The sequence below is a fragment of the Actinia tenebrosa genome, unplaced genomic scaffold, assembly GCF_029948245.1.
Source record: "Actinia tenebrosa isolate PJP-AT-01 unplaced genomic scaffold, QUT_ActTen_1.0 PGA_scaffold17__23_contigs__length_9995812, whole genome shotgun sequence".
NCBI lineage: Eukaryota > Metazoa > Cnidaria > Anthozoa > Actiniaria > Actiniidae > Actinia > Actinia tenebrosa.
In genome coordinates this window covers 2,177,895-2,203,286 of record NW_028292577.1, presented here as the reverse complement: position 1 = coordinate 2,203,286, position 25,392 = coordinate 2,177,895, and the positions used below count along the sequence as shown (strand labels likewise).

The 25,392-nt window shown below is 39.9% G+C and overlaps 3 protein-coding genes across 3 annotated transcripts in view; 1 reads left to right on the top strand and 2 right to left on the bottom strand.

The window, feature by feature from the left end:
- Window positions 1-25,392, bottom strand: part of LOC116298030 (uncharacterized) — a 116,754-nt gene that overhangs the window by 20,430 nt on the left and 70,932 nt on the right. The window contains exons 61-76 of the mRNA XM_089031668.1: window positions 25,108-25,387; window positions 24,231-24,688; window positions 22,292-23,880; window positions 18,638-21,945; window positions 18,057-18,302; window positions 17,100-17,347; window positions 16,176-16,425; window positions 15,819-16,061; window positions 14,444-14,851; window positions 13,752-14,050; window positions 12,890-13,535; window positions 10,080-12,233; window positions 9,438-9,767; window positions 8,073-9,239; window positions 5,243-7,517; window positions 4,783-4,915 (exon numbers count right to left, since the gene is read on the bottom strand). Of these exons, the coding sequence (XP_088887794.1) occupies window positions 4,783-4,915; window positions 5,243-7,517; window positions 8,073-9,239; window positions 9,438-9,767; window positions 10,080-12,233; window positions 12,890-13,535; window positions 13,752-14,050; window positions 14,444-14,851; window positions 15,819-16,061; window positions 16,176-16,425; window positions 17,100-17,347; window positions 18,057-18,302; window positions 18,638-21,945; window positions 22,292-23,880; window positions 24,231-24,688; window positions 25,108-25,387 (14,034 nt within the window). The remainder of the gene's footprint in view (window positions 1-4,782; window positions 4,916-5,242; window positions 7,518-8,072; window positions 9,240-9,437; window positions 9,768-10,079; window positions 12,234-12,889; window positions 13,536-13,751; window positions 14,051-14,443; window positions 14,852-15,818; window positions 16,062-16,175; window positions 16,426-17,099; window positions 17,348-18,056; window positions 18,303-18,637; window positions 21,946-22,291; window positions 23,881-24,230; window positions 24,689-25,107; window positions 25,388-25,392) is intronic.
- Window positions 89-2,227, top strand: LOC148910207 (uncharacterized). The gene is made up of 3 exons (XM_089031666.1): window positions 89-192; window positions 499-656; window positions 802-2,227. The coding sequence occupies exons 1-3, from the start codon at window positions 158-160 to the stop codon at window positions 2,136-2,138; spliced, it is 1,530 nt and encodes a 509-aa protein (XP_088887792.1). The 5' UTR covers window positions 89-157; the 3' UTR covers window positions 2,139-2,227.
- On the bottom strand, window positions 2,419-4,615 carry LOC148910206 (uncharacterized). Its single transcript, XM_089031667.1, has 4 exons — window positions 4,514-4,615; window positions 4,048-4,198; window positions 3,708-3,883; window positions 2,419-3,486 (listed from the first exon to the last, which is right to left on the bottom strand). The coding sequence occupies exons 1-4, from the start codon at window positions 4,546-4,548 to the stop codon at window positions 2,454-2,456; spliced, it is 1,395 nt and encodes a 464-aa protein (XP_088887793.1). The 5' UTR covers window positions 4,549-4,615; the 3' UTR covers window positions 2,419-2,453.

Sequence of the window (25,392 nt, the reverse complement as noted above, 5' to 3'; positions counted from 1 at the left end):
AGGATGGAAATAACCTTTTTGCATTTGGCATTCCAATACTGAACTTAATGAACGTGATGGCAATATCGAAGCGTACTTTATTCTAATAGGCGACTTGCACTAAGAAATCACGTGACTTCTTGGATGGCAAACGCGCGCTATGTAAACAAACATCAAGATGGCCGCCGTCGCACCGGAAGGCGACAAAAACAGGTTAGTACAACCACTTAGACGTAACTTTTTAGCTTTTTTCTACCAAATATTGGTACCCATGGAGTCTTCAAGCATATTTTACTTTTCGATTGGTCCGAAAGAAAAATTCTTACGCTAATTTTTTCACCAAATCCAAAGCCGCTTCCTGTTTGTTATCGCAACTTTTTTTCGTGGTCTTTGACCTGGGACTTGCTTTTAAAGGGTTTTCCCCTAGAAAACTTTAAAAACGATACACAGACTCATGAAATGTTAGTAAACATTTCCATTCCAAGGACGTATTTCATCGTTATTGATCTAATTCTTTAGCGAGCCGGCGAAAAAAGGGTCGCTTGACCTTACCAGGATGCCTGAACTGTCGTTTGGCGACGTAGAGTCATTTGCCAAAAAGACTGGCGGAGGTTCAACGAGTCTGAAAAAAGCCTACAAATTTTTTGCCGAAACAGGATATCTCCATGATTATAAAGGTGAGTTTTTTGGGGAATTAAAATGTACGAAAAAGCTTTAAAAACGGTCAATGCTTGTGCTGTTGTACTAGTTGTTAACTCTGGCTGTACTTTGTCGTGCTTGTATATTCAATGGACTCTGTTAAAATTTGACTTTTTCTCTTAGTTCGCTATAGTCAAGAAGAGGCAACGATAGAGAGTAAATGTTTTCGCTCGATGAAAAAATCAGAGAAGCCACATTCAGTATTTATTGTGTGCCTACTGGAAAACAAGAATTTATATGGGAAATGTTCGTGCGTGGCTGGTGCAGGAGGAGCCTGTCAACATACCCTGGCACTTTTACTATTGATTGCACACTGCAAGCAGCTGGGTCTAACAGCATTGCCCGATGAACTTACCTGCACTATGTCAGCACAAAGGTGGAATATTCCTAGGGGAAAAAAGATCACGCCAGAATGTGTTGATCAAGTGGTTGTCAAGAAAACTAGAGAAGGAGCGGACTATACTAAATCTATAAAGAGCTCTTTGTACTCCCCTGCCTCCCAATACCTGCTGCTAGACTCTACTTACAAAGAAAACCTGAAAGCTCTAGAGCCTGTACCTCTCATATGTACCCTTTTACCTGACATGTCTGATACAAACCTCCCTGCAATTTCTACAAGATTTGGCAAAGTTCCTATAGGTTGCATTTTATCTTATCAACAGAAGCTTACTTCCTCCTATATCATTAATGATTATGCTAATACTGATTTTCCTTCCTTACCATTGACCAGCAACACCTCTTTTACCAATAATTTCAGTTCCTGTTTAAATGCTGAGCAATTAGCTACACTAACCTCCTTAAGAGTTGATGAGGAAATGTCCTTTCATTTAGAAGAAAGAACTAGAGACCAAAGTGAGTGTCAACTTTGGCACACTTTAAGGAAGAAAAGAATAACAGCCAGTAAATTTGGCATAGTAGCTAAAAGACAAGCTAACTTCAAGTCTTTATGCAAGCAACTAGACCCAACCCGTCATGTCCAAACAGCAGCAATGAAGAAGGGAATTGAGATGGAACCATATGCAGCCTATAACTATGCAACCAAAGTAAAAAACAGTTCTGTTAACTTATATCCATGTGGTCTTGTTATTCATCCTGTTTGCCCATGGTTAGGGTGTTCTCCTGATCGCAAGGTCTTTGACATGGAACTAGCCACTGAAAATGCTATGAGTCCTTTTGGTTTGCTTGAAATTAAAGTTGTATGTAAAGATGTTGAAAGCTTACATGATGTGAATTATTTAACTTTTGACAAGGACACCAATCACTTTGCTCTTAAACGAAAACATGAGTTTTTTTACCAAATACAATGTCAGCTAGCTATTACTTGTTTACAATGGTGTGACTTTTTTTGCTTTGTAAGTAGTGATCTTTATTTTCATGAGAGAATTCTATTTGACAGAAATTTTTTTCAAGAGAGCAAAGACAGAGTTGATACCTTTTATTTTACTTACTATATAACATAATGCAATCATCTGTGTTATTTCTTAGGTAAATTCAAATAACACTGAAAAAAGGATAATTTATGCAATACGTAAAAAATATTATTAATAAGTATTGCCATAAAACAACTATTACAATATATTTTATTCAATTAATTTATTTCAAATTAATTTATATCAATTGAAATCTTTTTCATGAAAAGATAAAAAGTTGAATTAATTCAAGAACACCAATTTTAATTAAATTATTTTGCCAATTATATGACTCTTGTTTTCATTATATATATATTACCATAAAACTGAGTAAATTGGCATGAATATTTATTATAAATTTAGACCCTAGGCCCTTGAAGAATCCCTTCTTATTAAGGGGCCTTGGAAGTTAGTCAACAAACATGACACAGTCCACAACTGGTTAACACTTCCTAGTAAAGATAGGGGAACAATGCCATCAAAAATGTGAAATTCTTTTATCCTTCGGATAGCCCTTTCAACATGAATTCTTAACATGGCTATTTTCTTTGTGTCTATGACTTCTTGTGGCTTAAGTTGACTATTTTCTAATAAGTAAGGGGGTATGTTAAGATCTACTGTCTTGTTCACTAAAAGATCATCAATGTCAAAGCCTTTATCAGCCATAATGCTAGTATGGGGCTCTAAAAGATCTAAAATACCGGACTGTGCAGTTATTTCTTTGTCTGAAATTGAGCCTGTATACAGAGAGCTGACAAAGCACACTGCACCATTTGGTGTGATTCCAATCAAGCCTTTAAGAGTGGTTGAGCTCTTGTAGTTGCTGTACATCTGGGATTGCAGTTTCAGGGATGTTGGGACTTGCACTTTTATTTCTGTGCAATCAATAATGCAATGGGTAGTTGGGTATAACATTTTAAATAGGGGGGACATATTTTGTTTAACAGTGTGAAAAGAAGGCCAAATAGGCTGCATCCCAAGGAAGAAGTACAAGTAATTGGCCCAGGTAATAATCTTACGGCTTACAGTTGACTCACTGACATTAAACCTATGTGACAGGTCAAATAGTTTCAACCCCAGTCTTATTCTAACCAAAAATAGGAATAGTTCATCAATAAGTAACATTTTTTTGCTGCCTGGGCGCCCAACTGATATATTACTTCCATAGTAGTATGTCATGGTTTCTGCAGAGGGCTGCACAAATTCATAAAATAAAATAAAATGCTGATATGAAGGAAATCCAGTATAAAATTTGATGGAATTGCTATCATTTGTGAATCTTTCACATCCAAATTTGTAGATCTTCATGGCAGATAATCTGGCCTTCAGGTCTTCTATTTCCTTCTTTAGTTTTGTTATTTCATTTTCAAGAACATCAGTTCCAGTTGTATATCTGTTTCTACAAACAAATGCATAATGATGCTATTAAAAGGAAAGTATTTTGGGTTTTTCATTCAATATAGTGTTATATGTCTATAAATTTTTCTTTAATTTTTAAAGCAACATATATATAAAACAACTAATAAGCAAATTGTACTGAAAAAGATAAAACAAGAGCATTTGTTAAGTTTTGATTTCTCTTTCTCTTTGCATGATTAACATGAATTGTTTATTACTTACATAGCAGCATTTGGCAACTTCCTCACAAGTACGCGTCTGGGAGGCTTGTTGATGGTCCATGCAAACTGAGTTGGTATAGCATGCTTTTTTAATCTTCGGCGCCCACATATATCCTTTTCTTCTTCATATTGATCAGTGTCAAAATGTCTTGAACATACTCTGGTGTTCGATGTTATCTAATCGAGGCATAAATATTCATAAAAACTCGTAAATTATTTCTGCTCACATATGCTTTGTATACAAATAAATTTTTTAGCGAGTTTGACGCTGTAAAATAAGACTGACCAATAAAATCTAGTAAAAAATTTAGTAACGAACAGTAACCAACGTAAAATCTTACCTTAAAGTTTTCTCCGATGTCTCTTCGTATTTTAACAAACCACTGTTTTCTTATTTCCTCTCGACAAGGGAAGCGGTGAAATGACAAACCATCATCACGTCGACCATCGCTTGTGCATTTAGGAACACAACAAACATAGTTGTTTGTTGGTCTACACGAATTGTGAAAATTCGGAATAAGACGATTTTAATTCGCGAAAAGTAAAGCAAAGGATAAAGTCCTGTGTTTAGAGTGTATTGTTTTTAAAGTTTTCTAGGGGAAAACCCTTTAAAAGCAAGTCCCAGGTCAAAGACCACGAAAAAAAGTTGCGATAACAAACAGGAAGCGGCTTTGGATTTGGTGAAAAAATTAGCGTAAGAATTTTTCTTTCGGACCAATCGAAAAGTAAAATATGCTTGAAGACTCCATGGGTACCAATATTTGGTAGAAAAAAGCTAAAAAGTTACGTCTAAGTGGTTGTACTAACCTGTTTTTGTCGCCTTCCGGTGCGACGGCGGCCATCTTGATGTTTGTTTACATAGCGCGCGTTTGCCATCCAAGAAGTCACGTGATTTCTTAGTGCAAGTCGCCTATTATTTGGTTGTGACGTAATTATTATTTCTTCGATCATTATTGATAAAATCCAGTATACCGATTTAGGTAAAAGTAGAATTTTAAAAAGACAAGCAAGAAAGAGACATAACATTTCATGATATGCAGTTTGTTTCCTGTAAAATGCCAGAAGAAGATACTTACATTTCGTCGAGAGTCTATTTCGTTATTGATGCAAGCTTTGCTGTTCACCATAGACGAGTTTACATGGACTGTGATGCGGTGATTTGACAAAGGATAAGCGAGGACCCAGACCACTGGTAAATCATTGTCAAGCCTTTAATTAAAAGAAAAACCCAGTTAAATAATTATAAAATTCAATATTTACATAACAACAACAACAACAACAAAAGTAAATTAATTCTACTTCTTATTTTTATAAATTTGGTGCACGGACTAAACCCGCGAAACAAATACTAACTTTTAGTACTAAATGGTGATGAATAAACAATAGAAAACAAAGGATTCTGTATGAAATAGTACTAATTAGCACTAATTAATGTTCAAGGATTTAGTGCGTGCACCCAAAAATAAAATAAATATACATACCAACAAAATATAATCATTTTGAAAATTTCCTATAATGATTTTTAAGATGTATTACCTAACTTTGAAGACTCTTTTGTGTAATCCTGGTGTAAATTTTGTCGGTTGTCCAAAGTTTTCATTAGTCAGCGGAACAAAGTTGCCGAATCCTTGTCCATTGGCTTTCCTTACGAAACCGTCTTGTCCTCCGGGAGTGATGACTAACTTGGGACGTATAAATCGGTTGTCTGGCCCTACAGGTATGTAGATGTTATGGTTGTTCACATTTTCATATCCAAACCATGCGAAAATTTCGCTGTTACTTCCGCGGGCTAAACAGTTCAATACCGGTTTAAGAAGCTTTATTCCCCAGTTTCCATCACGTGGATCACGATATTGAGCATTAGATTTTACACACTTAATGTGACATTCATCACCAACATGGCTACCATCACATATTTTACAATCAGGTAACGCCCATCCACTCATACATTGCTCACAAGTTGATCCATTCCAATGTCCATTATTATTATCGTCATAGCACGAACAGATGTCTCCATTTGGAACGGAAGCGTTGCCATGCACGCAATACACATCACAGCTTCCTTGCCACCCTATGTAATTAGTAACACAACGTTCGCATTCTGAACCAGTAAAACTTGTTTTACATCTTTCGCATGAGGATCCAGCAAATCCATGATTACAAACGCATTTTGGCTCTTCATTCAATAATGTACAATTTCCTCTGTCACTGCACATTGGAGATCCAGGACAGACAAGTTTACTACAGTCAGGCCCGTCGAAGCCTTGGTTGCATAGACATCTAGGAATTGGAGATGCGTCGTCTTTTACACAAACGCCGTGCTTACTGCAGTCTGGCTCTCCAGGACAATCCAAAGATTGGCAATTTTCCCCTTTTCTTCCCGCAGCGCACAGACACTTCGAATTATTACATGATCCATGTCCTGAGCATTCGTTATCACATGAGAGTCCTTGATAACATGGACTACATTTACAGATGGCACTATTTGGAGGATACTCTACACCATAGATGCAGGCGAGCTCACAGGCAGGACCCATGGTTTGATTGGTGCAGTTAACACAAAGAGGAGGATTGACAGATCCATCGCATGCTCCTTTGTTATTACAATCTGGTGTTCCAGGACAGTCGGGAACATCACAGCCATCTCCCTTCCAGCCTTTATAACAACTGCACTGTTGGTTAACGCTGAGACAAACACCGTGTCCACTGCAATCTGAGCCTATTCCTGGACACCCAACTGTTTCACATTTCTCTCCTCGATATCCACTTTGACATTGACATTTTCCGTTTACACATTTGCCATGTAGATCGCACTCCTTGTTGCAGTATACTCCAGTAAAACAACTATCACACTGACATTGTTTACCGTTTTGACGATCAACAACTGTCCCATTGTAACATCTGGTACCGCAATCATTACCATAATAGCCTGCGTCACAAGACACACATACAGGAGGATCATGGTTCTTTCCATCACATACCCCGTGACCGTTACAGTTTCCGCCTCCTGGACATTGTGGTTTATCGCAGCCATCACCAGACCATCCGGGATTACAGTAGCAAGAACCATCAGCTAAGCATGAACCATGTCCACTGCAGTCGGTTTTCCACCCTGGACATCCTTTTCTGTCACACAAAGATCCCCTCCAGCCATCGAAACCACAGTCACATGTTCCGTTCTTACAGTTTCCGTGATCGGAGCATTCTTTGTCACAAGATATTCCGCTGTAGCACGTTTCACAGTTACATATATAATTTCCATCGCTACTTTTGGTCGGAGTCCCATTCACACAACGAACGTCACAAGCAGCCCCCATCCAGCCGGAATTACAGGAACAATATGGTATCTCTGAGGCAACGCATTCCCCATTTCCGTTGCAGTCAGGTGTTCCCGGACAGTCAGGGATCTCACATCCTCTACCACTCCAACCAGTACTGCATTCACATTCTCCAGTGGCACTATTACAGGTACCGTGACCCGTGCAATCTGTACCCCATCCAGGACAACCTCTCTTCTCGCATCTAGGTCCCCGCCACCCTTCAAATCCGCATTGGCATGTGCCGTTTACGCATGTCGCATTTTCTCGACCAGAACAGAGTCCGTCGCAGTTTATTCCCGTGTAACATGGATCACAGTCGCAAAACCTTGGATCCTTTTTACTTTGTGTGCCGTTGAGGCAGGGGGTTTCACACGCTATACCAGTCCAGCCTGTTTCACAGTTGCCGCAATATGGAGTCTCTGCTGGTATACATACTCCACGATTGTTACAGTCAGGGTCTCCAGGGCAGTCGGTTTTTTCACATCCAATCCCTTTGAAAAAAAAGATAATTCACTTAACTCTTACAATTAAGGAAAACATTTATCTTAATACCCTCAAAATACGACATCCAGTGCATTAAAAAGCCACTGGACTCTGGATTGCTCAACAAAAAGGTATAACTTTGAGTGTAAAAGTGACCTCTTATTATGATAGCGTTTGAATATATTTACTATTTAAAGACGGTACTTTATCATAAGCCTAAGCAGTTTATTTCAGTCATAGAATGTTTCAAGTCTTCTCACTTCTAAACTGGACATCTTCTGAAATAACACGTTTATACAAAAACTTATTTATTGTAAAGAATTAAAAAAAAAAAAAAAAAAAAAAAAACCAGATCCGCCACTCACATTGTATATTGTCAATTAAATGTGTAGGAGTATAATATCCTTTACTACTACTACTAATAGACCTTTTTACCGATGGGACGGCCATCTTGAGTCCGTTTTAATTAAGACATTACAGGATATTTCCATCTTAATTTTGCTTTTTAATTATAATTTTTATATTTGTAATTTATAATACGACATATTTTTTTTACGACTTACCGCTCCACCCAGAATCGCAGATACATTTTCCAGCCGCACTCAGACACTGCCCGTGTCCCGAACAATCTTTTTTATATCCCGGGCACCCCTTCCTTTCACAGTGTGTTCCTCGCCATCCGTCAAATCCACACTCACAAACACCATTTACACACTGCGAACTTCGATTTGAGCATAGCATATTACAAGCAGGTCCGTTGTAGCATGGTTCGCATGTACATATATTATCTGTTGGAGATCCATGTTTACAAGGTAATTCACAGGCAACGCCCATCCATCCTTTAAAACAATTACATTTAGGAAAACTACCTTCTTTAATAGGAGGCAAGCACGCTCCCCTACCGTTGCAGTCAGGTGTTCCGGGACAGTCGGGAATATCACAAGCTTTTCCTGACCAGCCTGAGTTACAAAGACATTTCAACGTAGCTTTGTTACATGTTCCGTGTCCAGTACAATCTAAAGGCCAGCCTGGGCAGCTAGGAATGGCGCACACATCTCCTTTGAAACCCTTGTCTTTGTCACAATAACACTTTCCGTTCTCGCATTTGCCATTCGACGAGCACTCAAGATTACAGCCAACACCGGAGAAGCATGGAGAGCATATGCATCCTGATATATTACCATAGTTTATTCCATTGACACATGGTGTTTCACATATCTCACCCGCCCATTGCCTATGACAGTTGCACTTTCTTGGGTTGGTATTACTACAGTCGCCATGTCCAGAACATGGCGGCGATCCAGGGCAGTCTAGAGTGTCACAGGCATCTCCTGTCCAGCCTGGATAACACTCGCATCTTTGGAGCTTTATGTTACAGAAACCATGACCTTCACAGTTTCGATCACGTCCAGGGCATCCAGGAAGTTCACAGTTTTTCCCAACGTAGGCATCGCCTGCTATGTTGTTACATTCACACTCTCCAGAAACGCATTCACCTTGTCCGGAGCATTCTATTTCGCATCCGCTTCCAGTATAACACGGATTGCAGATACAGCGTCCGTTTTCAGGGTTACCATGAACACACGGGTCATTACAGGCGGGACCCATCCATCCTTTCATACAGTTTGTGCACTCTGGCGTTTCTCGATTAGTAGTATTGCAGAATCCTCTGCTAAAGCAGTTTGGCGTGCCTGGGCAGTCTGGTTCATGACATCCAACATTACTCCAACCTTCCAAAGCAAAATATTATCTTTTTAATAAATAATAATCAAACTGTATGAAGCTATATGATTTATTATTTGCTAGTAATTCACATTAGAGCGAGCTATTTTTAGAACTAGGCAAGTTATTTCTTATAATGGTCAAGGATCTGTTTAAAGATAACAAAATAAGATTCAGCAAAACGAAAAGAGTAAACCATAATTTACCTGGATCACATATGCATTTATGATTACTGCTATCGCAAGTACCATGTCCAGAACAGTCCATTCCTCCAGCTCCTGGGCAACCAGGGACCTCACATAGAGACCCCCTCCATCCAGCTAACGTATTGCATTCACACTCGTTGTTCTTGCATATTCCGTGTCCACTGCACTGGATATTGCAACCTATTCCAGTATAACATTCATCGCATTGACAATTCCCACTATCCATAGGAACCTGGCTACCGTGGACGCATAAATCTTCACAAGCAGTACCCATCCATCCTTTAGAACAATTGTTGCATCGAGGGGGATCCAAAGTGGCATTGCAGAAACCTAAATAGCAAATGTTTGCACCCATCAAACTAATAGCATTGTGAACGTTGATAAGACACGTTCACTCACCGTACAAATAATAAACCTGCACAGCTTATGCTTATTTTTATAGCTTATCAATAAATCTGTATTTGTTTTGCTACTTTATACGATAAATCGACTTTGCTATGCTTTATAGAATTCAATCGGATTCAAGGACTTTCAATATAATTTCAAATGATCTTGGCTTCTTAAAAAGAGTTTATATGTATTATTCGAAGACAAAAATGAAGTTGGATATCAGAAAAAACATTTTTTATTAAAATATGTTACCTCGATCTGCACAATCTGGATTACCAGGACAGTCAGGAATTTCACAGCCATCTCCTCTCCAGCCGTTTCGACAATCACATTCATGAGTTGCGCCGTTACACTCTCCATGATCCGAACAATCAGATCCAATACCTGGACATCCTGGGTTATCGCAATAGGTGCCACGCCATCCACGATTACATTTGCATACACTGTTTACTATTGTACCATGTCCAGAACATTCACTGTTGCATCCTACTCCAACCCACCCTGGTTCACATACGCAGTTTCCACTGTCCATTGGAACTTGCAGGCCATGTACACAAGGATCTGAACAAGCAGGTCCCATAAAACCTTTGGAACAGTTTGTGCACTTAGGAGGATCAAATGACGAATTACAGAATCCTCGGTTGAAACAGTTTGGGGTTCCTGGGCAATCTGGTATGTTGCATCCAAGACCAGTCCAGCCTTCGCTACATGTGCACTTATGAGTAGCGCTGTTACACTCTCCATGTCCTGAGCAATCAACATCGTCACCTGGACAACCTGGATTGTCGCATAAAATTCCGCGCCATCCAATATCACATATGCATTTTCCATTGAGCACTTTACCATGTAAAGAACATTCACCATTACAGCCTACTCCAGTATAGCCAGGTTGACATACACAGTTTCCACTATCCATTGGTATTTGCTCACCAAACGTACAAGGGTCATTGCACGCAGGACCCATCCAACCCTTCATGCATCTTTGGCAAGTTGGAGGATTAGTTGTTGCATTACAGACTCCACGATCGAAGCAATCAGGTGCCCCTGGGCAGTCAGGAATATGGCAGCCAATACCGGTCCAGCCTTCATAACATGTACAAGTATGTGTTATACCGTCACAGTCCCCATTGCCGCTGCAGTCACCATTTACACCAGGGCATCCAGGTATTTGACAAACTTCTCCGCGCCAACCTTTCAAAGGATCGCACTCACATTTGTTGTTTACACAAGCCCCACGATTCATGCAAAGTGAATTGCATCCTTTCCCTGCCCAGCATGCGTCACACTGACAGTTTCCACTATCCATTGGAACTTGAATCCCGTGAAGACACACATCATTGCAAGCAGGACCCATCCATCCTTTTGAACAGTTACTACATACAGCCGTGCCATCTTTAATAATGCAAGTACCGCGATCATGACAATTTGGCTCACCAGGGCAATTAGGCTGACTACAATCTTCACCTTTCCATCCAGGGTTACAGAAACACTTTAAAAGAGCTGCATTGCATATGCCGTTACCAGAACAGTCATTTGGACATTTCGGTACTTCACAGAAATCTCCCTTCCAAGTAGAGTTACAGTTACAGTTTGAATTAACACATCTGCCGTGACCAGTACATTCAGAGTGGCAGTAGGTGCCAATGAAACATGGTTGACAAGCACAACTGTTACCAATACATTTTCCATTGCCAGAACAATGTAGTTCGCAATTTGCTCCATGATAACAAGGATCACAAACGCAATGGCCTGTTACACTACACCGTCCATGCCCATTACAGGTAGTATTTGGATGGCAGTCATGTTCACATCGGTATCCAGCGAATCCATCATCACACCGGCATGCTCCGCCGCTACTGCAGCTTCCATGTCCCGAGCATGTGGACTCTCGAGTGCAATTATAGCCACAATCAACGCCGTAATAACCAACATAGCAAGAACAAGCGTTTGTTACAGGGGAAAGAGTTCCGTGGCTGTTGCAAGTGGTTGTGGCACAAATTTGACCGTCTTCACCTCTTTCTCCCCCTGATCCTCCTTGGACATATCGGTGACGTAAAACATCCCTTCTTATTGGATAAGGTGAAAAATGGCGAATATGACCTCCACCTCCTCCTCCTCCATGAGCTGTATAACTTGATATCAGGCCGCAGGAATAAGAGGAGGTAGTACCATGTCCACCGTTAGAAAACATGTATCCGTGGCCGTCAAAATGATGGGCTGAGACTGATATCGTGCCACCACTTCCACCTCCTCCAGATCTACTTGCCGAAGCGGCTCCGTCTGTTATAACTTTACCTTCCAGCTCAAGAAGATGATCTGTAGCCGAGAAAATTACTCCACCTCCTGAACCAACTGCTCCACTGCCTGGAAAATACGCTGTGCACGCTTCTTCGTATTTTGGACCACCTGTTAATTTAGAACAAAAGCGTGTTTAATTCGTACTTTTCATGAAACAATTTGAAACAATAGACCACGTTCTACATTTCAAAATTTCAGCACGATACAGAGACTCTCCTGAATGAAGTTTAAAAACCTTGCATTATACCTCAAAATGATCAGTAGATATAGTGTTTTAGATTGGATTATTGCCAAAAGGTAGGAACATCGCGTATATGGTACATTATGCGCTATGATTCGTTAATTTGCGGTCCATAACTTCCGGTATGGACCGAAAAATTAAATGGTTCACTGAGTGTACTTATAATCTTTTAAAACATTCAAATCTTCGTTATAAAAATTATTTCTGTATAAAAATCGCCGAAAACAACTTAATAAATTATTAAAGATAACATTTCCCCCCTAAAATCATAGGCCAAATGTAAAACTTGCACCGATGTGAGGCTTAAGTTGTGAACAAAGGGATCTGGCATGATTTGTTGCGTTTGGTCTAAGGAATCTGAAAGTCACTTAATTTAATGACATTTAATGTTAAACTTATTATAAGCGACAATTCTTTCGATAAAGGCTCTACACGGTAATAGTTGAGCGATTTTGTACGACAAATAATACAATAAACAATAAAGTGGTATGGCGCAAATCATTACTTAATGCGTGTTACTTACCACTGACGGAACATGAACGGCAACCCGAAATTCGTCCACTTCCTCCTCGTCCTCCATGACCAGCTCCTGCCAAGTTGCCGCATCCACTTTTATATCCCTGCCCACTCAACGCAGACCAGCCATTGTAAGAGAAATCTAGACGAGCATCGTATTCCACATTCATGAGATTCGTGTTGATATTAGCCACATCTCCTTTTAATACCCCTGTGTAATCCAAACTAAGTTGATCAATATTGAGGGTAACAGTTTTTGCATTGATGTTTTTGGAGTAACTATGCACTCTTAGCAACGCTCCTTGCATAACTTTAACACTTTTGAATGAGTACGTCCCTGTATACTGACGACAAGTTTGACAAAACGATGATCCTTGTATGAATAGACTCCCATACGTGCTTTTCTGTAGTCTTAGTTCCTCAATTCCAAGAAGAACGCCCTGCACACTTAGTCCAGGAGACCTATTCCCTTCTATTACCGTCAATAATGGAAGATACAATTCTCCTGAGGTTGCAATCTCATAACTGACAGGAGCTTGAGTTCTTATGCTGTGTGTTTCTACATATACTCGAGTTACAGGGTTCACACGAAATAAACCAGTCTTGTCGCCTGTGACTTTACGTACTGATAGTTCAACGACTTTACCACCAACCTACAAACAAACGAATACAAATTATAAGTCCTTACATATGTTCGATATCGTATTGTATTTTTTTTTCTAAATTAAATGAAAAGGTCAATCTAGTTGTAATCCGCCTACATTAAACAATTTTTTACAGTCCATAAAGAGCCTGTTTTAATAATTTCTATGTTAATTTTAACCTTTGCAGCCCTTTTAATAAAAACAGTTCAAAACTGTTCAACTTGCCTGTTTTGTTGCTAAGATTCCCCTCCTTACTAGCCTAATTTCATCAAAGTTATAATGAGTTGTCCCATCTTCTGCCAAGAACACCTGTGTGTCGGTGTTAGCGTTGTCCACCTGGAGGAGCCTGTGCACAGCATCACCAATAGTTGTTTCAATATAAACTGTTCCTGGGCTTCCATGAGCGGGATTCGATGAGCGATGACTTCTGCCTCCAATGCTCGAGATGATACCTTGATAAATCAAGGCGTTGGTCAGAATTACAGCAATACGGCCACCTGATCCACCGCCATTGTAACTAGAACCTTCAAGAAAAAACAAAAACAAAAACAAATAGAGTTAATTTATATTTCTAAAAATGCTAAATGCTCACTAGCTGTTATTCTTTCCCATAATACGATAAACTTTACATTTCATTAACTACTGAATCAATAAAATAAATAAATATAAATAAAAAAAAGAGTTCGAAGTATCCTTAACAATAAATAATACGAGCGATCTCGAATTTTTTATACAAATAAACAAAGAACATTTTCGATCACAGTGTAAAACCAAAGTGCCACACATGAATAATTGCAACGTCGATATACGAAAAAAGGGGATAAAGCAAATACTTCAACTCAGTTCCCGGATGTAGTTCATGTCACTTTCAATGTTTTATTTTATTAAAAGCATACAAGTTGTCTAGATATACATACCTCCATTACTCTCGATTATGCCGAATCCTTTGAGAAACAACGTTTCGATGACAATAGCCCCGCCGCTTCCTCCCCCATTTGACTGCCCGGAATTCCCGACCCCATTACTTCTTATGATCCCGTCATTCATAAGATAGTATCCTGCGTTGATTTTCACCCAAGCACCGCCAGCTCCGTATCCACCACCACTACCAGGTAGTCGTGGCCTGTAGAGAGACCCATACTGTGTTGCATCTGGACTCCCACCACCAGCTGATGCATGACTTCCACCAGAAGTAGATGTCCCTTTTCCATTCCCTTGTCCCGCGGGATATCCTCCTCCATTCCCGTCTAGCAATCCATCTTTCTCGACGACGACGAATTGTGCTTCTATTGTCAGGTAGTTTGTTGTGATTAAGATTCTGGCACCTGCAAAGCATGAGAAAAAGCAATGGTGAAAAAATATTCATTACATGATACGTATCATTCTGAATTTCCAAATGATACACTCTAGATTATGTCGACAAAAATCGTTTTTTTATGGAACCCTTTTTGACATAAAAAAGTAGTTGGTTGTAATGAATATTTTTTTCCTTATTAAACCCTACAAGAAATTTTTAAGGAAAAAAATGATGCCCATCTATAAATTTCATCGAAAATTAAAAGGGAAAGGGTAAAGCCTGAATTAAATTTCAATAACATCCTTAAAACCATGGATGACAAAATTACTCAGTCCTTTTATCATCCATATTAAAACTTATATATACGATATTTTGAATATGAAAAGCAATTTATTTATTGTCTCTCTCTCTCTTTGATAGACCATTTGCAACAAACAGTCACATGCTGATACATTGCTTTGATAAAAAGTCAATTCAGCCTAACCTCCCTTGGGCGGAAAGGCTTTGCTAGATGGCAAAGCAGGGCTTGGTGGCACAGTGGTTAGCGCTTCCGACTTTTACTCCGGAGGTCAGTGGTTCAAGCCCTGCCTAAGGGATAAAATTCGTAAGGTGTAAAAGCCTTTGCTCCCTACAATGGGGACTGTGAATCCCTCGTGGCTCGGATGACCACATTAATGACGGTCGTGTCTTAAATTTGGGACACAACAAACCCTGGAAGTGACACCCCTCAGTGCCAGCAATATAGAAATATTCATCATAACCACAGCTAATATACCAATGGAATGTTGCCGGGTGCTGTACGGAAAAACAAACAAATTGCTTCGTATATTGAAAGTATCTTGTAAGGGAAAAAAGTATTTTATAAAAGGTTTTGGATATGACATTAATACCCAGCAAAAGTTATCTACGTCAAGCCCGATTTTTTTTTTGCCATCCAGTAAGAGCCAAGTGATTATTCCCTGCAAATGACGTGGTGAGTTATAGACCTCGATTACCTTTTTTAACTGTCAATTCGGCAAACTGCAGCACAAAACTAATTGGCACCGCAGTAACTGTAATAAGACCAGTGTTAGTTACAGTTACGATAGGGACATTTAATAAGCCTGGGGTGAACGGATTAAAAGGGTTGTCTTTATCCCACTGGGCTTCGTCGGGTAGGACGGCTGTGTGGGCGGTGCCTGAGACCTCAATGGATCCGCGACGCTCCACTACAAGTTTTTCAACGCCTGTCATACGACCTGTGAACAAATAATTATTGGTAATTAAAATGAACAAACCACAATGGCTAAATTGTTCTATGTATTGAGAAACTGAAAATGTTTTGAAAGGTAATGTTCAGTTTACAGTAATACCTTTAATGACAGTTGTCTCTCCTCGTAAAACAACCTCAGTTGGAAAAACAATTTCCGCATAGTCCTCAACGTAGAAACCACAAGGTGCGTCCATGTATGTATGAGTTGACTCGACCACAAATACAAATAATCGTTGCCTTGATTTCAGTCGTATAATACCAGTTTTATCTCCTGTCACCTCGTGAGCAATTACTGTGACATTTTTCGCTCCTGTTGGATGATAAAAGACCACAGTAGAGTGCCCCTCGACCTGAAGTAAAATTGAAAAAATTCTAGTCAGTCTTAAAGAATGGACAACGTGAATGAATCATTGACGAATAATAGTAATAGTAATAATAATAGTATTCGTGCAAAATGTACATTAACCAAGAAAGATACATTAGGAATGCATTATCGCTTGTCTGAGACAATTACAGTTTCGCAATGCCAACTTCACTCATAATTCAAATAATTTAGGAAAACATAGTTAACATGAATCTCATGCAATATTTAAGAAATATAACAGCTTTTTCCGTGCTCCGTTCAGTAATAAAGCACGTAAGAAGTGGCGTAAGCACGAAAAAATTGTAAGCTTCTCACACTTCTTACTGCTTACGACGCTTCTTAAGTGCTTTATTACTGAACGGAGCACGGAAAAAGCTGTTTTATTCGTTATATTATGTAGTTACCAATTTTATTTCAGTATTGAATTCATTAACGCAGAAACAAAGGCGGTCACAGGATCTAGCAGCACTTCGCGCTCGCAGATGGCGTCAGTACTGTGCTCCGCTCAGTAATAAAGCACAGTTTTCGACCAATCAGCGCGCACGTACTATCCTAGCTATATAATATAATATATAATAGTTATTCATAAGAAAGCGTCCATGCTGGGGTTTTGCAGTGAATATAAGACATTCAGAAACAGTAGTACTAGAAACTTCTTACCTGTGTTTCATCAAATTCGTAGAACACTGTCTTGTTTTCCATAATCACAGTGGGTGTGTCTACCATCAAGTGTTCATTGTCAACCTTTAATTTGGAATGCGTAGGTTTGAATGAAGTGATGTTCTTCTCTTTGTTATATTTCAGTTCCCGGTATTGTGGTCCACGGCGGCTTTCGTATTTGTATACCGTTCCTGCAGCTCCTGAATATAAAGGAGTTCCACTTGTGCCTCCAATAGCCCGAAAAGTGCCTAAAAGAAAATATTATAGTTATTAGAACCATTCTCTTTAAATTAAACAACTTGACAAAATACTGAATATAATAATGGCTACCATTTAAAAAAGCCAATTATAAATGTGATATTCCATTTAGCAAACAAATAAAGCAGCTTTTTCCGTGCACGCAGGAAGCAATTATTAACTTTTAAATATCACTTATTGTTACAAAATATTTTTACAAAATGATCTGGCGTTACGTGTTGTTTGCTTAACGTAAACAAATGATGTGACGGACGCCGTTCTCGTGCCAGTCTTTCTTGACCGTCTTATTGACGTCCGCGTCGTCGATTTTGTTGGTGCTTAAGGTCCCTATTACAGAATGGGGCGCGGAAAAGCTGTTTTATTCGTTTTATTATATAGCTACTAATTCGCAGGATCTAGCAACAGTTCGCGCGCGCGGATGCCGTAAGTATTGTGCTCTGTTCACTAAAAAAGCATAGTTTTTGACCAATCAGTGCGTGCGTACTATCCTAACTATTTGATAAAATGAAATATGGCATACCAAAGAAGATATTCAATAAAAAATAGAAAGTGATGATTCGAAGTGTAACTAAGCGTAAAAAAATTCAATCTTGGCACCAAACTTATAAAGTTATACAAATATATATCCAGGTAAAGAAAACATACCCCTATACAGATATCAACACTAGAATAAGAAAATGCTCTAAAAGGCAACAATACCTCCGTAATTATTTTGAAAGTCTACGTGAACACCAATGCGACCTCCAGCACCTCCTCCACAGTTTGATGGGCAGTTACCGCCATTAACAGACACCTCGCCATGTCCTGTCATGTTCATTGTTTCTATGAGGATGCTGCCACCACTACCACCACCAGAATAAGAAATGGTTGCACTTTGCCCTGCAGCGGAGATCAGTCCATCAAGATTTAGCTGTTTGCTTATGCGCAGGTGTAGACTCCCTCCACCTGTAGTACGGGGAAAAAGATTGTTTGTGCAATCACTGTCAATTATTTACTCACTGGCCACTTTTTAATGAAGAAATAATTAGTATTTAGTTTGCTTTATTGATCTGATAAAAAGGGAATAATACCGTTGGTCCAGAGAACATCTAACTCAATGAAAACACATAATGCTTAAAAATATTGCTAAGATATAAAGAAAGTTCGAGAGATTTCTAAAGGCGATTTGCATTTGAATTAGGTCAGGAATAATTGTTTCGTATATTTTCCCAGATTATATATCCACTTATCAAAACCTTCTAAACACCATTAAGGCTTTTTTTGGGAAAACAAATCCTTACCCGATCCACCTGAAGAGCCACCTCCGCCACTTCCAAAACCTTGTGGAGAGAACACAGATCCGTATGCTTGACCATCATTATAACTATTATAGGCCGTTCCTCCTTGACCTCCATGACTTGCACCTGAGCCATATCCCGATGGTGCTGAACCAGCTCCAGGACCGCCTGCACTGCGATGACCAAGCCCATCAAGAATAATTACGCCTTTCGTCTCAATCTGACAAAACGAAGATGTTATGTGTCCATGGTTTATGCTAATGGTTCCTTCATACTGTATCTCAAGAAGAGCAGTGTTCAGCAAGACAAGATTCTGGGAAATACGCCTTAAGTTAAAAAGTCCTCCTTTCTTCACAATAGCATGTGCAAAAGAGCTGTTACCTGGTTCAGTGATATCAATATAGGTACGATTTTCTACTAAAGCTGTTTGAGATGTAGATGACATAGTAAGAACAGCTCTATCCTCTATGAAGAGAAAATGAACTCCAGTCATTCTTCCGTGTATTATTGTCCTAACGCCGTGTGTGTGAAACTCAGCTGGAAGTACCATTTCTGCACCTTGATCTATCAAGTAACTACAAGGTGCTTCTGTACGGTTTGTTTCTGACTCTCTAACTTCGACGAAAATTGTCTGGTTAATTCTTAGATGGAATTGTCCTGTTTTGTCGCCGATAAATCGATGCACTGTGGCAGTAATCTTGGTGATATTATCTGGGTGGTATATGACTAATCTTGAGTAGCCTGTCAGCTCCAGTTCATCCAATTCGTAGTCCGTTTTGAAATCTTCCATCAGTACAGTGGCACCAGGAACGTCACGGCCCTCATTGTCAACGTGCACGTACATATGATCAACCGCAAGTAAAGTGTCATTTGTTTCTGGAAGGTATTTCAAGTGCCTGTATTCTAAAGGTCTATAGTTTTCTTCTTTATAAAGAGTACCAGCAGGTGCACTCTTTGAGTTATCGGTGCCTATACCTCCGCGATCACTGAATTTCCCACCAAAGGTGAAACGCCATCGACAGTGGATCCCAATTCGACCTCCTGACCCGGCGCCACCATTGCCTGTAGAGTCACCACCGACGACGGAAATTTCGCCATGACCGGTCATGTTGGTTGTTAAAATTAAAATGCTTCCGCCACTACCTCCTCCACTATAGGAACCTAAGGCATTGGCACCTCTAGCAGATATAAGGCCGTTCAGTTCAAGACGCTTCGCCACATCCCATAGCAACTGTCCGCCACCAGACCCTCCAGTTCCTTGTCCGTTTCCTCCTCCGCTGCCTAGAGACAGAGGTTTGTATACAGAACCATAAGCGCTTCCGCCGTATAGAGATCCCTCACCACCATATCCGGCACCGGTACCAACTGTAATTCCATTGCGGATCGCAGTTGAACCACTACCAGGTCCTTTCTCAGCTGGATGACCACCAAAATCAAGTTTAAAATGACCTTGACTATCAAGCCAAGCGAAAGAAGATAGAACTTCGCCATGGTTCATATGGAAGAGACCTTGGTATTTTATTGACAGTTCACTTGATGTTATTCTCATGAATTCATTTTCTTTCCTGAATTCGATATCCCCTCCTCGCTTTACGACAATTGTGGCGAACGATATATTTCCTTTCTCTGAAATATAGACGTAAGTACGATTTTCAACCAGCGCTGTTTGTGTTGTAGAATAGATGTCAATTACTGCTCCTTTAGACACCTTGAGATGATGAACTCCAGTTATCATGCCTTCGATCCTCGATCGAGTACCATGAACGTGAAATTCTGAGGGAAGAATGATTTCAGCATCAACATCTATTCTGTAGCTGCACGGAGCTTCAGTAGAATTTGAAATGGACTCTACTACTTCCACGTATACTTCTTGATCATTTCGAAGGTGAAATTGTCCAGATTTGTCTCCAATAAAACGATGCACCACTGCTTTGACGGTCATGTTTCCAGGATGATATAAAAGAAGTCTGGAATATCCAGTCAATTCCATTTCGTCAAATTCATAATAAGTGGTATTCTCAGCCATTAGCACTGTTGCTCCTGGTACATCAAACCCATCGTTATCAATATGGACATAAGTGTGATCGACAGCAAGTAATGTTGTATTTTTGGCTTTGCTGTACTTCACGTGTCTGTATTCAAGAGGGCGATAGTTCTCTTCTTTGTAGATAGTACCTGCAGGGCCCCCATATTTACTTCCTTGTCCTCCAGCATCAGTGAATTTTCCTCCATAAGTGTACCTCCAACGACAATGTATAGCTACTCGCCCTCCTGAACCACAACCACCCAAACCTGTTCCATAACCACCTCTTACTGAGATTTCTCCATGTCCAGTCATATTGGTTGTCTGAATAAAGATACTCCCGCCGCTGCCGCCGCCAGTGTTAATACCCCGTCCGTTTGTTCCTTTGGACGAAAGCAACCCGTTTATCTGAAGTCGTTTCGCAACAAACCAAAATAGTTTTCCTCCTCCTGAGCCACCAACACCATTTCCATTTCCTCCACCACTTCCGAAGAATCTCGGTTCGTACACTGAGTCGTAAGGAGCTCCACCGGTAGAATAATCTGTCTTGCCACCCTCTCCTCCATGACCAGCACCGGAACCAACACCACTTACAGTGTATCCTTTACCTAAACCATATTCAGGTCCTAAGCCTTTGCCATCGAGAGATAGCAAACCCTCACTCTCAATCCAAGCAAAGCTTGAAAAGATAGATCCATGATTTATAAACATCTTTCCTTCGTATTTAATTCTCATATCCGCAGAACGCAACAGAAGGTCATAGGACACACGCGAAAATGTTATTTCTGAATTTCTTTCTACTGTTACTGTTCCGAAAGTGAAGTTTCCTTTCCTATCGATTCTGATGTATTTGCGGTTTTCAATCATTGCGGTCTGTGAGGTTGAGGAAAATTCTACTCTGCCGCCATTTGCGATGAAAAGATCCTCGATACCTGTCATGCGGCCTTCAAAAATGGATCTTGATCCATACATTTTTACAATCGCAGGAAAAAGTATTTCGGATCCTTCATCCGTTTTAAAACTACATGGGGCCAGCGTTTCGTTTGTTCTTGACTCAACCACCTCAACGAAAATTCTTTGATCTCGACGCAAATGAAATCGACCAGTTCCATCTCCAATAAATCGATGAACAATTACTGTTACATTGGTAGCACCTGGCGGATGCCTTACTTGTAAATTCGCGTGTCTTGTTAGGAACAGTTCATCAAGCTCATAAAACACGTGCTCACTTTCCAGAAGCAATGTATTCCAATGTGTCTTTCGATTATCGTTGTCAACTTCAAGGTACCTTAAAGAAACAAAATGTGGGCAAGAAGAATTAAAACAACACGTATTTTAGGGATTAAAAAAAAAACTTTTAAAAATGTGTGAGCACCGTAAACGTAAATGGAGAAGAAAGAGAAACAGGAAATGTTAATCGATCTCTTAGTTTACTTATGTTTAGCTTTACATGCTAGACGTCCAGACGAAACTTTAAAGAAGAAAAAACTTGTTTTAAAAAGTCTTTATTGAAGAAATTTACTACAAATGGAGGTTGACGCTCTAATGTCTTTAAAAATAACACTAAATATGATATGCCGATTGCTACCTAACCATACCTTTCACTATGCTAGTGCATGAATTTAATATCATACCTGTGGTTTGCTGTAATAGTGGTCTTATTTGTAGATTTATCGTACTTCATGTCAGCATATTGGGGTCCGCGTGCAGTCTCTTCGACATATGCCGTTCCTGCAGCCGCCACAGATTGTCCAAATCCACCATAAGCCTGGTAGCTGCCAGCAAACTTGTGCTTAAAGCGAATAAGTATAGAAATCCTGCCTCCAGCACCGCCTGAGCCAAGTCCTTGGCCATCACCGCCTTGACTGTTTATTTCTCCATAACCAGTGAAATTGGTACATTCGATGAGAACGCTACCTCCGCTTCCTCCACCCGAGTTCATTCCAGTGCCATTTGCTCCCCGCACTGATATCAGGCCGTCTAGCTCTATTTCCTGTCCTACTCTCCAATGAAGTAAACCACCACCTGACCCTCCGCGTCCTTGTCCATTGCCTCCACCACTGCCAAAATGTGTTGGCTTGTAGACTGACCCATATGGTGTACCACCAGTTTGATTGGCCTGATGCGCTGCTCCTTCGCCCCCATGTCCCGCACCGGTCCCTATGTTATTTATCGTACTCCCATTTCCGGGACCACTTTCAGATTCATATCCAGTTCCTTCCAATAATATTCTACCGCGGCTTTCAAGCCAGGCCCAAGAAGAGTCAATGCGCCCATGATTCATATTTAACAAGGCATGGTACTTGACGCGAAAGATTAACGCTGTTAGTATGAGTGAGCCATTTATTCTTGTCAAATCAACAGTGGATCCCTTTTGTATATAAATCTCAGGATAAGTAACATTTCCTGGAGTAGTCAAAACTTTGTAAGTCCCGTTTTCTTTGATACCTGTCTGGGATGTTGATGTAAACACCACTCCAGAACCTTCAGCAATTATGAGACGGTATACACCCACAACGAGGCCTTCGAATCTGCAACGTGTTCCAAGAAGTGTTAGATATGACGGATAAACGATTTCAGCACCAATGTCTACCTTATAGCTAACAGATGCAACAGTATATCCTTTGCTTGACTCAACAACCTCAACGAACATTTTTTGACCAGACTGTAGATGAACCAAACCAGTACGATCACCTGTGAAATTATGAACTACAAGTATGGCTTTCTCTCCGTAAAGGTGCATCAGTGCATGGTTGTTCATGGCTAGTTCATCAAACTCATAATAGGTATTGTTTTCGTTAATAATTATCGTCGGAATATCGGGATTGCGGTTAGCATTATCTATGGAGAGTTTAGTAAAACCAACACCAAAAAATGTCTCGTTGCCATCTGTTTTCGAAACTGGTCGATGAGAGAGGCCTTGGTTTGTATCTGTATAATAAACAGTTCCTGCAGCTCCTGCCTTAAAGCCAGTTCCACCATATGCTATATACTTGCCAGCATACTCTCGTAACCAAGACACGTGGATAGCAACACGTCCTCCTGATCCTCCGCCCCCGTTTCCATTGCCCGAACCGCCCTCTACGGTAAGTTTACCGTGACCTGAAAAGCTTGTTGTCTTGACGAAGATGCTTCCCCCACTACCGCCACCAGCATTTGAACTACCATCACCCCCTTTGTTTTCTACAGACCCATCGAGATGGATGAAGCGTCCAATCGTCATCTATAGTTAAACAAGTCAGATCATACAGAGAATAAAGATAATATAGATATATATGTGATACATATGGGAACAGCAACGTAACCAAGGACCTATAAGCCTAGCTTTCGTGTTTTTAAAACATTTTGCACAAATGCGCAATAATGCGTAATAAGCTCTGCAATAATTCGATATATATCAACATAACTCTATCGCATTACTAATTTAAACACGATCGTTCTTGTAATGGACCAATATTTTTAAAATCAGTTATTGAAAGTGGTGCTTGATCCCAGCCAATGTGTATGCAACAAGTAATATTTCAATTATTTTGTGTTGCACTAGTTTGTATCAATGTTTACTATGATACTTACTTTTACAGTGCTTCCTCCTCGGCCACCCGACTTTCCTCCCCCTCCACTCCCAGGATGCTCCGGGTAAATATACGAGCCATAGCCTGAACCTCCTGTAACCGTACTACTTGGACCTCCCTGTCCTCCGTGTCCAGCACCTGATCCAGATCCACCCAATTCTCTACCAGGTTGGCTCCCACTTTCAAAAACCGGTCCTTTACCAGATGTAGTTATTAAGGATCCTCCTTCTAAAAGCGCTTCGCCACACGACAATACTATTGTATCCGCAGACACAACTGACTGTGCTCTCATATGTATCAGATTGCTGTCTAATTCCATCTGTTTCATAAATCTCAGTTGAGCACTTGCTTCGATCATGATTACGCCAAATGTCAAGGTTCCTTCAACAGGAATACTTGTGTATGTTCGGTTCTTTATTTGTGCATTGCTTGCATTGGCACCAACAGTAACTACCCTGCCTGAGAAGTGACAGACATTATAAAGTAAGTTCTCAATTACCCCTTACTATTCTATTTAGGTAAAATGCATAGGACTCTTTAATCAGTCTTGTAAAAGAGTAAAACATTTGGCATGAAACTAAATAAATAAAACGCATGCAACAATTTTGAAACTTACATTTCAAAAACGACAAATATAAATTAACATGTTTAATTAAAAGAAACAAACATCTTTAGAATATAACTTTAGAATATGTGAATGACTGCCGCTAGAAGGGAATTAATACATATGTAAAGTTAAGTTGAAGTGAAAAAGAAACTAAACAATAACTGTCCGATGCTCGGATGGGTTTAAGCACTCTTACTGATATTTATATCGATTACAATAACAAGTTAATTTGTCTTTTATTTGACTTTTATTTATAACTTTATGATTTTACCTTCGGTCAATGTCAAATTAGACACCCCAGTCATTCGTCCGTTCAAAACAAATGCCGGGTCTTTAAGTCCAACGATGTGGAAGTCTGAAACAAGTATCACCTCGCCACCATAATCAACTTGGAAGTTTACTTTGGGAAAAGATCGTCTTTGTGTAGCTTCTTCGTACTCAATAAAGAACTTTTGGTTCTTTTTGATGTGGAAAGTTGAAGAGCCGTCGCCGAGAACTGTATGCACCGATATGGATGGGGTAGCACTTGCGCTTTCGATTGTGAAAATTGTCTAAA

Bases quoted from the DNA above. Each gene is read 5' to 3' on its own strand.
- LOC148910207 (XM_089031666.1), top strand. From the start codon at position 158: ATGGCCGCCGTCGCACCGGAAGGCGACAAAAACAG. The intron at 193-498 runs GTTAGTACAACC...CTAATTCTTTAG, and splicing joins CCGGAAGGCGACAAAAACAG to CGAGCCGGCGAAAAAAGGGT. The intron at 657-801 runs GTGAGTTTTTTG...TTTTTCTCTTAG, and splicing joins ATATCTCCATGATTATAAAG to TTCGCTATAGTCAAGAAGAG.
- LOC148910206 (XM_089031667.1), bottom strand. From the start codon at position 4,548: ATGGCCGCCGTCGCACCGGAAGGCGACAAAAACAG. The intron at 4,199-4,513 runs GTTAGTACAACC...CAATTCGTGTAG, and splicing joins CCGGAAGGCGACAAAAACAG to ACCAACAAACAACTATGTTT. The intron at 3,884-4,047 runs GTAAGATTTTAC...TGCCTCGATTAG, and splicing joins ACATCGGAGAAAACTTTAAG to ATAACATCGAACACCAGAGT.